Source organism: Panicum virgatum, chromosome 8K (assembly GCF_016808335.1).
Source record: "Panicum virgatum strain AP13 chromosome 8K, P.virgatum_v5, whole genome shotgun sequence".
In the NCBI taxonomy this organism is placed as follows: Eukaryota; Viridiplantae; Streptophyta; class Magnoliopsida; order Poales; family Poaceae; genus Panicum; species Panicum virgatum.
Window position 1 is genome coordinate 18071995 of NC_053143.1, and position 12651 is coordinate 18084645.

Genomic DNA, 12651 nt, shown 5'->3' on the forward strand with positions numbered 1-12651 from the left:
AAGTCATTCTTGAATGAATTGTATTTATAAAGTAAGTCAAAAAAGTGAAATTTTATATAAATTTTTGAATAAGATAGGTGGTCAAACTTGAGGTAAAGAAATCAAACGGCCTAGTGTGGATACAATTTTGCTGCACCATGAATTCTTTTAGTCGCACTAATTTATCTTTACATGCAATGTTTTACCGCTTCTGTAGTTCTGTGTCTCCCGTACATGCATGCACAGGTAAAAAAAGTTCACAACCTAGAGACAGCGTTAAACTGCACATAGTTCGCCAACTGCCTTCTCAGTATCTTTCCAGCTGGAGATTTTGGTATGGAGTCGACAAACAGAACCTTGCGGATCTTCTTATACGGGGCTACCCGCTTCGCAACATGGTCCATGATCTGCGCCTCGGTGACATTGCTTCCTGGTTGCCTCACCACAAGCGCTATCGGTATCTGTCCTGCCTCCTCATGCGGATACCTGCAAATGCAGTGAAACCATATCATTCCTGGCAAGAACTCTGCAGATGACAACTGAGCAGTCAGAGCACACATGGCACAGAAAAGGTCAAAAAGATGAAGACAAGATTGATTTAGAGTATCTGCAACTGCAATTGTATGGTTCGTAGATCAGAGAAGCAGTTAGTGGACTCACGGCATGACTGCTGCATCGACAACTTCTGGCAACGTTTGCAGGACGAGCTCCAGCTCCGCAGGTGGAACCTGCAGTGTTCAACACACCGGGGCAAATCATCAGCCTCTGAATACTCTATCTTGGCATTTGTTCTGAAATCTGAATACTAATGGTAACCACCAGACCCCAAACCTGATAGCCCTTGTACTTGATGAGCTCCTTGAGCCTATCCACCACGAACAGGAACCCGTCCTGATCGATGTAGCCAAGATCCCCTGTCTTAAGCCAGCCTTCAGAGTCGAAAGTGCCGGCGTTCGCCTCATCGTCTCCAACGTATCCTGCAAAGGTTCAGCTCGTAAACGTTGCCAAAATCTGGTCTTACAGTTAACATGAACAACAGTGCAGGTATTCGACTCTGGTCATTACCTGTCATGACGGCAGGCCCTCTCACCAATAGTTCCCCTTTCTGCCCCACGGACAGGGGCTCGCCGGTTGCGTGGTCCACGATCTTCACCTTCACGTTCTCCGAGACACGGCCGGCGGAGCCGATGCGGCTGCACTCTTCCCGGCCGATCATCAGTGATATCCCACCAGCCTCAGTTGACCCATAACCCTGAAGTTCATGATTCAGTTCGAGAGGAAAACTGCATGACAGCATCTCTGGTTTTGTGCTGGAAGATATGCAGAAGGCAAAGATTCCTTGGACTTTGGAATCCAGCTGCTTGATGTGTGTGTATACCGTTAAGGAAATAAGATGCGCATCGAGAGAAAAAAAGAAAATTTTTTGTGAGACCAAGGCAAGGGTTTGCAGAATCGGTTGTTTATTCGCACTACGCTTGTCAATGATTGAGCAGCGCGCGGTCAATCCAAATCTTCTCCTCGACTTGCAGCGCGCGGGCGGCGCTGGTCGACGCGCCCGTGACCAAGCCGGCCGCTACCAGAGCCGGCCGGCGCGACCGGGGACACACCAACCAAACCACCTCGACGTCGACGTGGCAGCGGCCTGTTCCCTTTGACGTGGCACCTCCGCGTAGTGAAGCGGCCTCTCCGTTGCCACATCGATGTTTGCCGTCAATTTTCGTTAAAAACATGTCGTTTGAATTCAACGCGGCGGCATAATACCCCTGGCTCGATCCTGGTCTGGACCACCGGGTGGTCGACTAGGCTTCTTTCCAAAGAGTTAATGGTTTGGCAAAATATCATCTTTGAACTATGAGGCTCGGCTCAATTTTATCCATGAACTATGAAAAAGTCCAATTTAATCTCTAAACAGAACTATCCTGATCGGCCCAACTTAATCCATGAATCCAAAGGGGCACACCTCCTATCACATAGGCAAAGGAGCGGACAAACCCTTGCATAATTTCTGCTATCCTATTCGAAAGGACACGTGAAGTTCATCTGGGTTTGCTTTGTGGAAGCCCTGGGGTGGGAGCGTGCCCCTAGGTGCCTCCAAGATTTCCTTGATAATTGGATCCCCATAGAGTGTCCGATGTACAACTTAAAATTTTTCCTTCTCGCGACAGTTATGTGGGGGCTGTGGACAGTGAGAAACAAACGTGCAATAGAGAACAAAATTCCACGTAATCCTTGTGATATCATGCTCAGGATTAATATGTTTTTACAGAGGTGGAAAATTCGCTTGCGGGATGAAGACAAGCTGAAGCTAGGGGAGATGGAGTCAAGAACGCACAGATGGATGGAGGATTTTCTGGAGAAACTAAAAGACCAACCACCTGAAGATAGCTTCCTATAACTATGTGCTAGCAGTTCGTTCTCATTTCTTTTTCTAGTCTTTTTGCTACTGTTGTTTGGCCGCCGCGCCTGTGTTCCTCAGTTGTAATCTGGTTTCCCCAGAAACTTTTGTAAAAACTCATATGCTTTCTATAAAAGCCGGGTCGAACCTTTTTCTAAAAAAAAAGACACGTGAAAACATACAACTGGCATGCAAAACACATTTAATGCTGCTGACTGGCCGAAAAAATCAGCTTAGCTCGAGTAGGTAGCTCATGCCAACCGCGGTGACCAGAGATGGGTTCATAAAGTTCTCATTCCAAAAAACGACAAGTCCAACGTTTTAACGGGGCACCAGGAGTTGGCTTTACGTTTTCCTTTTGATATGATTTGAAGGAAAAGGGAAAGCAATAAGGAAAGAGACATGGCAAAAACTTACCATGCAGAGATCCGCGTTGGCGAACCGTCGCCGGAACCTCTCGGCTGCCGTTGTCGGCAGCGGCGCGCCGCCGCATACCACCCGCTCCAGGGCCTCCAGGACGCGCGGCTCCTTCGCCATGGCCATCACCACCGGCGGCGACGCCGTCATCTCGGTGACCGCCCACCTCTCCGCCGCCTCCACCACCCCTCTCACGCCGCGCCGCGCCACCGGGTCCGTCACCAGCACCGTCGTCTGCCCCAGCGCCACGGCCTTGAGCGCGAAGTAGAACCCCAGGGAGTGGAACATGGGCGCGCTCAGGAGCATCCTGTCGTTGCAGCCATGCCTCGGCTTTGGGGACAGAGCGTGAGACCCCGCCGCCATGGCGATGAAGTTCCGGTGCGACAGCGCCGCCGCCTTCACCCGCCCGGTCGTGCCCGACGAGAACTGGATCGCGGCCGTCGCCGATTGGCGCACCGCCACTGTTTCAGCCGCCAGGCCCTCGCCGCCGCCGTCGCTGCGCAGGAAGGAACGGAATTGATCGGAATCGAGGAGGACGGTTGGGAGACCAGCCGGCAGCTTGGCGGCGGTCGACGACACCGCGAAGGCGACGGACGCCCCGGACAGCGCGACGAGGCGGGCGGCCTCGGCGGCGGTGAGCGCTGGGTTGGCGGGCGACACGACGGCGCCGAACGAGAGCAGCGCGAAGTAGAGGACCGGGACGTCCAGCCGCGCCGGCGCGAGCACGAAGGCGACGTCGCCGCCGCGGAGCCCGAGCTGCGAGCGCAGGGCCCCCGCTAGCGCGCGCACCCGGGACCAGAACGCCGGGAACGGCACGGCCTCGCCGGTGGCGGCGTCGAGGAGGGCCGGGCGCGCGGGGGGCGGGGACGGCAGGAGCGAGAACGCGAACGCCGGGAACGAGAGCGGGGCGTCCTGCGGCGGCAACGGCACCGGCGGCCGCAGGCTGCGGAACGTCTTGGTCGCCTCGCAGTAGCCGCTGCGGTCGTCCATGCCGCCGGCGGCGGTGGCCGCGGCCGCCGGATCAGTGGCCATTTATTTCCTCTTGGCAGCACTCGTGACTGAGCGGAGGACGGGGCCACAGTTCGGACCCCCTCGGTTGGTGATTTTGTTGGGTGGCTTCTTCGGCTTTTATAGAAACGGCCGGTGTGGCACCGCGCAGTTTTTGAGGCGCAGAATTTGGTCAGTGGCGCAGGCTACGGTACAAGAGTACAAGCCGGCAGCCAGTGACCCAGAGTTGTGGTAGGTGAGGTGTCCAGGGCTGGAAGACGAGCTCAAAATGGCTCGGCTCTCGTTGCGCTGGACTTATTCCAAATAAATCACTTATTTTTAAGTCAAAAAATAATAAAAGTGACTTATTTTGCTAGTTATGGATTTTTTAATAAGCTGAGCAGCTGTGATTTTTATAAACAGCGAGTAGAGTGCAGGTAAGTGAAGTTTTCTGCACTCCTGTGAATACGGTGAATAACATCATGAATGGTTTCATAACTAGCAAGGTGTCCCACGCAAATATCATAGCTAGCTAGTTTTTATTCTACTACCTACAATTGTAAAATTTTACACATGCATACATCTATATTGCCATACAACCGCTGTATCTTTCCCATCACATATTACGATTTACTATTGCTAAGGTACAATCCTATCCTTTATTCTTACCATGCTCGGATGCTCCGTCATCATTTTTCTCTATTTTCTCTTGCTCATAGTTGTTCCCTAAAAGTTAGTTCTATTCAACTATGCTTCTCCATCATTATTCTAATATTTTTTTCATAGTTGTGAGCATAGTCTCTAAATTTCACACTAATGATCTCTTTTGGACCTCATCTCCTTCTAAAAATTGCTTTAGTCTTAACTTCAATGGTGAAATCATATTTTTGATGGAGCCAAAAAAATTTATTAATTTTTTGTCAAAGCAACTTCTTAGTGGCAGTGTGGTAATTCTAGGAACACTAGAACTTAAAAGGAGGAAGGAGAAGCCAATGAAGCTATTTTTTTCTCCTTTATATTGCAAGTCATTGAATGATTTCGATTGGGCTTCTTGGGTGAGCCTGATTTATTTTAACGTATTTAGTGTAAGTTTACATTAAAAAAATAGCTGGAGAAGCCAACATACGGACCCTAATACTTTACATATTTTGTGGAATTTTACTGAAAGTTATTTTCCTTTCTAATTTGCTTCTTAATGTCTATACAAAACAACTACTATTTTTTCTATTTTATAATTCTTTAATTTATTTATTTACTAATCATATTTGATAAGGACTCTTTGGTCAACAACTAATTTTGTTAAGATTTAGTTTCAAATTTAGCTATTTACTAATTATATTTTTTTGACAAGTTCTAAATTCATTACTTTTATTAAACTAAGTTTAGCTATTTATTAATTGTATTTGATATAGACTCTCAGGTGAATTGCTAATTTTTCTGTTATTCTAATTCCAAACTTAGTTACTTACTAACAGTATTTGGCATGGAATCTTTGGCCGTATTATTTTTTTAATTTCAAATTTATATATTTATTAGTCATACTCGGTATGAACACTTTAGATTAGTTTAAGCCGTTAGATCTTTATAAAATCAAACAGTGTAAATTCTTTTTTTAGATTAATATTGGAACTTCTAAACTCTGTTGGCGAATGTAGTGGCTACTTTTAACACCTTTTTTATAGATTATGGCTTCATGTTTTTTGACATTAAAGACTAAGAAGCCGCAAGACAAACGTTTATCATGTGATTAACATCGAAGATACAGGATTAGGTGAAGTCGTTAATATCGATGATGACAAAAGACGCCGAACGTGTTGAATGAGGCCTCCCGAATGGGTGCGTGGATGATATTGAAGATTAAAAACCTCTTTTTAGGTCTGTCCTAATGCTAGATAAACAAACATGAGTTAATGAGGATTTCACAAAGGTTATTTAACTAGTTCGGGATGGAAAGGATTAAAATGACTTGGTGAATTAGACTTTTACACATTTTACTGTTGGAGTAATGGGCTTGGCCCATTACTTCTAAAGCATTAAAAGAATTTAAAGCCCACTATTAATGCTAGGGAATCAATGCTTAATTCCGTACCGGGAATTGAGGAGGATCTCAACCGACTTAAAAGGTGGACTTCGTGTACACCACTTGTGAAGCCGGTAAGAGGAGGACAGTGAACCACACGCGCGCGCGCTCGCTCGCCTCGCCGCTAGCACTGCGCGCACAGGTCTAGTGAGAGCAGGGCCTCCGGAACCTCTGCTCGCTGAAGGTCCTGCACGGGACGCGGGCAATTAGGTTTTTGGGGAGCGTCTTGACGCGACTGCTCGCTCCCTGAACGACTCCTTCGTCTACTTCCCGGCGTAACCGCTCGTGTGAACGACTACTTCGTCTACTTCCCGGCGTAACCGTTCGTGGGACTGCACTGCGAACATCTTCCTGCATCGACATAGTTCGGCTACTTCGAGCAAGACCAGTCTACTTCGTCTACTTCCCGGCGTAACCGTTCGTGGGACTGCACTGCGAACATCTTCCTGCATCGACATAGTTCGGCTACTTCGAGCAAGACCAGTCGAATAGCATGTCTATTCCAGCTGGTAACGGCGCAACCGGTGCCTCCGGCACTGGTCCCGCCTTGGGGTACTTACTAAACCTACTCTGGTTTAATTCTTTGTTCATGCTTATTAATGAGAATAACATGAACACATGCACATATCTTGTACACACATTATCACTCATCTATATCATGAAATTGATATTAATATTTGGAATTAAATTATACCGAAAATTGCCTAGATATCTAACATTTACTATGGAAATTAAAACCTACACAAAAATATAATCACCCCATGTGGCTAGACTTTAGAAAGTGTGCTACTCTATCCGTTATAAATTTTTATGATCTAATTCTAACCTATACTATCATGGAATTCTTGGGAAATGAAAATATGACAAATAAATAAATTGATAGTTAGAATGCCGATTTTTGCAAAGGTATTGAAGAGTCAGCATTCTCCTTTAGTCCTGAATGGAGCACCTGCTCAAGGGTATCGCACTCCTTTGATTCTGCAAGATTCAAGCGCTCTTTAGTGGTAATCCATTCTTCAACTCAGGATCGTCTGATTCCAAACACTGCTGGAGAATGTCATATTGGTACCAGCACGTTAGTGCCGGTCAAATAAGAGCCGGCACTAACGTGCCTGTACAGTACAAGGCGGGCACGTTAGTGCCGGCTAGCAACACCAGCCGGCACTAACGTGCCATCCCCCAACGGTCCGCGTGCATGCCACAACGGTCATAAGATACGTTAGTGCCGGCTGGAAAGTCTAGCCGGCACTAACTTGGTCAATTGCAAGTTAGTGCCGGCTGGTGGCTCTAGCCGGCACTAAAAGTCCACACTTAGTGCCGGCTAGAGGCACCAGTCGACACTAAATTGCCCCATATATCAGGCACTCCTTCTTCCCCAGCCCGACCATTTCATTTGGCCGAGCTCCTCCTCTCTCTCATGGCGTGTTAGAGGGGAGGTGCTGCCCATTTCCCCCCAAATTTGTGAGGATTTCACCCATCCAAGTGCACCAAAGGTTAGTAGCTTCTTCCACTCTTCTTTCACGGTGTTTATTCTTTGTTTCATGCTTTCTAGATAAAGAAAATAGTGATTTTAAGGTTGAGGAAAAATGAGCATAATTTTCTGATTTGTTCATTAATTTGAGCAAAATAGAATCGATTTGTTACTTTTTAGAGAAGGTTTTCTAGATAGTTTGACTATGACACATTTAGAGTAATTTTTTTGAATTATTTCACGGGGACATGTGTATATGTTATAATGCAAAATTTTAAGAATTTTAAGGATGAGGGAAAATGAGCATGATTTATTAATTTGTTCATTAATTTGAGCAAGGTAGAATTGATTTGTTGCTTTTTAGAGAATGATTACTATATAGTTTGACTATCACACATTTAGAATGATTTTTTTGAATTATTTCATGGTGACATGTGTATATGTTATTGTGCCAAATTATTTTGCTATTTAGTTTAAATTTACTAGATAGGTAGCCTATGACACATTTACATTTTTTTGAATTACTTCATAGTAACCTGTTTTTAGGGATAATGAGCATGATTTTTTTAATTTGTACAGATGGACCGGCAATGGATGGACGGAAGCCGGAGCACCTCCGCATGGATTCAGGGTTTAGATTCTTTTCTCAAGGCGGCAATGGCAAATAGGTCGCCAAAGGGTTTAATGTGTTGTCCATGCAGTGTTTGCGAAAATAAAAAGGAATTCTGAAAAAGAGATACTCTATGGAATCACCTGGCCTTGAATGGATTCATGAGTAACTATACCTTTTGGACCAAGCACGGCGAAGTTGGAGTTATGATGGAAGATAATGAATAAGATGGCGATGGTGATAACAATATTCCAGATTGGGCATGGGTTCATGAAGCAAGTGGCTTTCAAGACGAACCAATGGACGAGGGTGAAGCAAATGTTGCACAAGAGGAGCCACCTGACGAGCTAGGTCAGGCGTTGCTTGATGCACAGAAAGACAGTGAGACTGTGAAGGAGGCATTAAAGTTCGAGAAGATGTTGGAGGATCACAAAAAGCCGTTGTTCCCTAGTTGCAAACCGGAGCAAAAGAAGTTGGGTACCACGCTGGAGATGCTGAAATGGAAGGCAACTAATGGTGTCACCGATAAGGGATTTGGTGAGCTATTAAAGATTGTAAAGAACATGCTTCCTGAAGGTAATGAACTGCTGTCAACAACATACGAAGCTAAAAAGATGGTTTGCCCTCTTGGATTAGACGTGCAAAAGATTCACGCATGTCCTAACGACTGCATCCTGTATCGCGGCGAATACGAGAATTTGGAAGCTTGTCCTGTTTGCAGCGCATTGCGGTATAAGATCAGGCGAGATGATCCAGGTGATGTTGATGGGCAGCCGGTAAAGAAGAGAGTTCCCGTAAAGTTGGTGTGGTACTTCCCTATAATACCACGTTTGAAACGCTTTTTCAAAAATAAGGATAACGCTAAGTTGATGCGGTGGCACAAAGAAGACCGTAAGGAGGATCACATGATCAGACACCCAGCAGATGGGTCCCAGTGGAGAAATCTTAACCGAGAGTATCCTCAATTTGACAACGACCCAAGAAATATAAGATTTGCTCTAAGTGCGGATGGAATGAATCCGTACGGTGAGTTTGGCAGCGCTCATAGTACATGGCCCGTGACCCTATGTATGTTCATCCTTCCTCCTTGGTTGTGCCTGAAGCGTAAGTTCATCATGATGCCGGTGCTTATAGAAGGGCCAAAAGAACCTGGCAACGACATTGATGTGTTCCTGCAACCCTTGATGGATGATCTCTTACTACTCTGGAAAGAAGAAGGTGTACATGTGTGGGATGAGTATAAACAGGAGTCCTTCAACCTCCGAGCTTTGCTTTTTGTATACATCAATGATTGGCCTGCACTTGCAAAACTTTCGGGACAGTCGAACATGGGATACATGGCCTGCACCCACTATTATGATGAGACCGATAGCATTTATTTGAAACACTGTAAGAAGTGCGTATACATGGGCCATCGCCGATTCCTTCCTACCGATCACCCCCTAAGAACCGAAGGGAAGCATTTCAAAGGAGAACCCGAAACTCGTCCTAAGCCTCTGTTCCGTAGTGGAAAGCGTGTGTTCTCGATGATCAAGAATGTGAAGGTAGTATTTGGAAAGGGTCCCGGTAGCCACCCTGTTCCCAAGGATGACCAGGGACATGTTCCAATGTGGAAGAAGAAGTCTATATTGTGGAACCTACCTTATTGGCAAGTCTTACAAGTTCGCAACGCAATTGATGTGATGCATCTGTCGAAGAATCTTTGCGTGAACCTACTAGGCTTTTTGGGAGTGTATGGTAAGTCAAAAGACACATTGGAAGGAAGACGCGACATGCAGCAGTTAGCTGGGCGACAAGGCTTGCAACCCGAGAAGAGAGACAAAGGATGCGACTATTTAAAACCTGCCAGCTATAATCTGAGCAAAGAGGACAAGGAAAGTATGTTCGATTGCTTGAACAGTATCAAGGTCCCGTCTGGGTACTCCTCAAATATACAGGGCATAATAAATGTGAAAGAGAAGAAAATCCAAAATTTGAAGTCCCATGACTGCCACGTCCTGATGACACAATTACTTCCGTTTATACTGAGGGGTGTTCTACCGGAAAATGTGAGATAGGCAGTTGTAAAGCTTTGTGCGTTCATGAATGAAATTTCGCAAAAAGTAATTCATCCAAATAATCTAATAAAGCTGCAGAAAGACATTGTCGAATGTCTTGTCAGCTTCGAGATGGTCTTTCCACCTTCCTTCTTCAACATTATGACACACCTTCTAGTTCATATTGTGACAGAAATAACTATCCTGGGTCCTGTTTTTCTACACAATATGTTCCCTTTCGAGAGGTTCATGGCCGTATTGAAGAAGTACGTGCGTAAACGTTCTCGCCCAGAAGGATGCATTGCTAAGGGCTATGGAACAGAGGAGGTCATTGAGTTTTGCGTTGACTATCTTCCTGATCTCAATCCGATTGGGCTCCCTGTGTCACACCATGAGGGGCGACTAAAGGGAAAATGCACACTAGGAAAGAAATGTAATGTGAACATCCTTTGTAGTGAATTCAGCCAAGCGAACTTCACGGTTCTTCAGAATTCATCCAAGGTGGCTCCATATATTGACGAGCACATGAATATTATACAGTCTGAAAATCCACAGAAGAATCTTGCTTGGATTACACGCCAACATATAAAAACTTTTGACGGCTGGTTCAGACGAAAATTATTGGGCAAAAACACAGTTGATCAAAAACTTCAATGGCTTGCTAGGGGACCATCAATCACCGTCCAGCAATACCAAGGGTACGAAATCAATGGGTATACATTTTACACGAGAGCTCAAGACAAAAAAAGCACCAACCAAAACAGTGGTGTCCGTATGTGTATAGTAAACAGTAATGGAGAAAAGAACAATTACTATGGTGTCATAGATGAGATATGAGAACTTGAATATGGATCCATAGTTGTTCCTCTGTTTCGTTGCGAAATGGCTGGAGGAGGCGTAACGAAGGACCGGTATGGTATGACCATAGTTGACTTTAAAAAGATTGGATATAAAGATGAACCATTCGTTCTAGCTAATGATGTGACACAAGTGTTCTATGTGAAGGATATGTCGAGCAAACCGAAGAAAAAGTCGGATAAGACGCCTGAAGCAGACAAGGCTGGAAATGAGCCGAAACGGCACATAGTTCTTCCAGGAAAAAGAAAAGTTATTGGAGTTGAGGATATTTCGGACAATTCGGAAGATTATGACCAGATTGATGACCTTCCTCCATTCTCAGTTGACGTTGACCCCAGCATCCTCTTATCCAAAGAGGACATGCCTTACGTACGCCGTGATCACGCGGAAGGCACTTTCGTCAAAAAGAAGATCATCAATGTTGCAGTAGATAATGATAATGAATAGTAGTTTTATATAAATTATATATTGTATTTTCTCATTAAGTGATGTAATGTAACACATCGTGTCGTATTTATCTCAATTCTTGATACTATTCGTGCAATTAGAACACAATATCATCTTTAGATAATATTATATTTTTGCATGGTATAAATATTATTTACTTTCACTAATTTTGCATTACTAGAAGCGTTGAAACATTAAATTACAAATAAATAATCAAGTAATTTGCGAATTGATTACATCATTGTATAAGCTATTACTGAAAAGTTTTTTGAATATTTTTGCATGGATAAAAATGAAATATTTTCGATTTATTACGAATAACAGAAGCATATATACATATAAACCCTATAAACTACACATAATTGATAATGCAAGCATATTCATTCATTTACTTCAATTACTATTTATTGTGTAGATATAATTAACCATATACTTAAAAAATTAAGACATCAATTTTTGTTTTGTTAATCTAATTATTAAGCCTATTACGAGTAAATTTATTAATATTAAAAAATTTGTGTAAAAGAGAATTGGGGCGGGCAAAATTTGGTTCGCGCCAGGTGGGACAGGTTAGTGCCGGCTAGTAATTCTAGCCGGCACTAACGTACGAACATTAGTGCCGGCTAGAATTACCAGTCGGCACTAACATGGACAGATGACGTCACAGAGGGCACGTTAGTGCCGGCTGGTATTGATAGCCGGCACTAACCGAGCACTCCCCCCATAAATCCCTTCTCTCCCACACTTCACAAAATTCAGATTGACGTTCGCCGCCGCCCCCGTCCCCGGCCGTCCCTCGCCCGCGTGCGCCGCTGCGCGTCGTCGTCGACCTCCCCGGCCCGGCACGCCGTGCCGGCCGCGCAGCCCTCGCGTCCCCCGCCACGCCGGCGCGAGCTCGTCCCCCGGCGCCGCAACGACACCGCCCTGCCCCGGCCCCACGCGCTGCCCCGACCTCGTCGTCCTCGGCCGCGCCACTGCACGCCTCGTCGTCGTCGCCGCCTGGTGCCTCGCCGGCGCAACCTCGTCCCGGGGCCGCCCCGACGCCGCCCCAACGCCCTGCGCTTCACCGGAAACGGCGCCGGTCTCCTCTTCGCCCAATCCCAGGTAAAGCTCTTCTTGTCTCATAAATATTTTCTAAAATTTGAGTGAACAGATTAGAGGAATTTTGTTGGCAACACTGACTGTAACAAGAATTAAATACAAAAACAGTCATCACTATGGTTGGGAAAATTAGGATTTGCACCGTTGCCCCTGTCATCAGCATATGCATTCCTTAATTCAGAACTGAGCCTTCAATATAGCAAAAGATAAGTCAGAACTTAACTAGGACATATTCAAGGTCTGGCTATACATGATGGAGAAGTTTCTACC

The 12651-nt window shown here is 45.4% G+C and overlaps 1 protein-coding gene across 1 annotated transcript; it reads right to left on the reverse strand.

The window, feature by feature from the left end:
• Window positions 1–38: 38 nt before the first annotated feature.
• LOC120644113 (4-coumarate--CoA ligase-like 7) lies at window positions 39–3894 on the reverse strand. The gene is made up of 5 exons (XM_039920676.1): window positions 2792–3894; window positions 1045–1231; window positions 811–956; window positions 640–707; window positions 39–465 (listed from the first exon to the last, which is right to left on the reverse strand). Exons 1-5 carry the CDS (start codon window positions 3821–3823, stop codon window positions 237–239), a joined length of 1662 nt encoding a protein of 553 aa, XP_039776610.1. The 5' UTR covers window positions 3824–3894; the 3' UTR covers window positions 39–236.
• Between the last annotated feature and the right edge of the window lie 8757 nt (window positions 3895–12651).

Excerpts from the sequence above, each read along its gene's own strand:
- LOC120644113 (XM_039920676.1), bottom strand. The coding sequence starts at position 3,823 with ATGGCCACTGATCCGGCGGCCGCGGCCACCGCCGCCGGCGGCATGGAC. Across the intron at positions 957-1,044 it reads AGGGCCTGCCGTCATGACAG|GATACGTTGGAGACGATGAG; the intron begins GTAATGACCAGA and ends GAACCTTTGCAG. Across the intron at positions 466-639 it reads GTCGATGCAGCAGTCATGCC|GTATCCGCATGAGGAGGCAG; the intron begins GTGAGTCCACTA and ends CTGCATTTGCAG.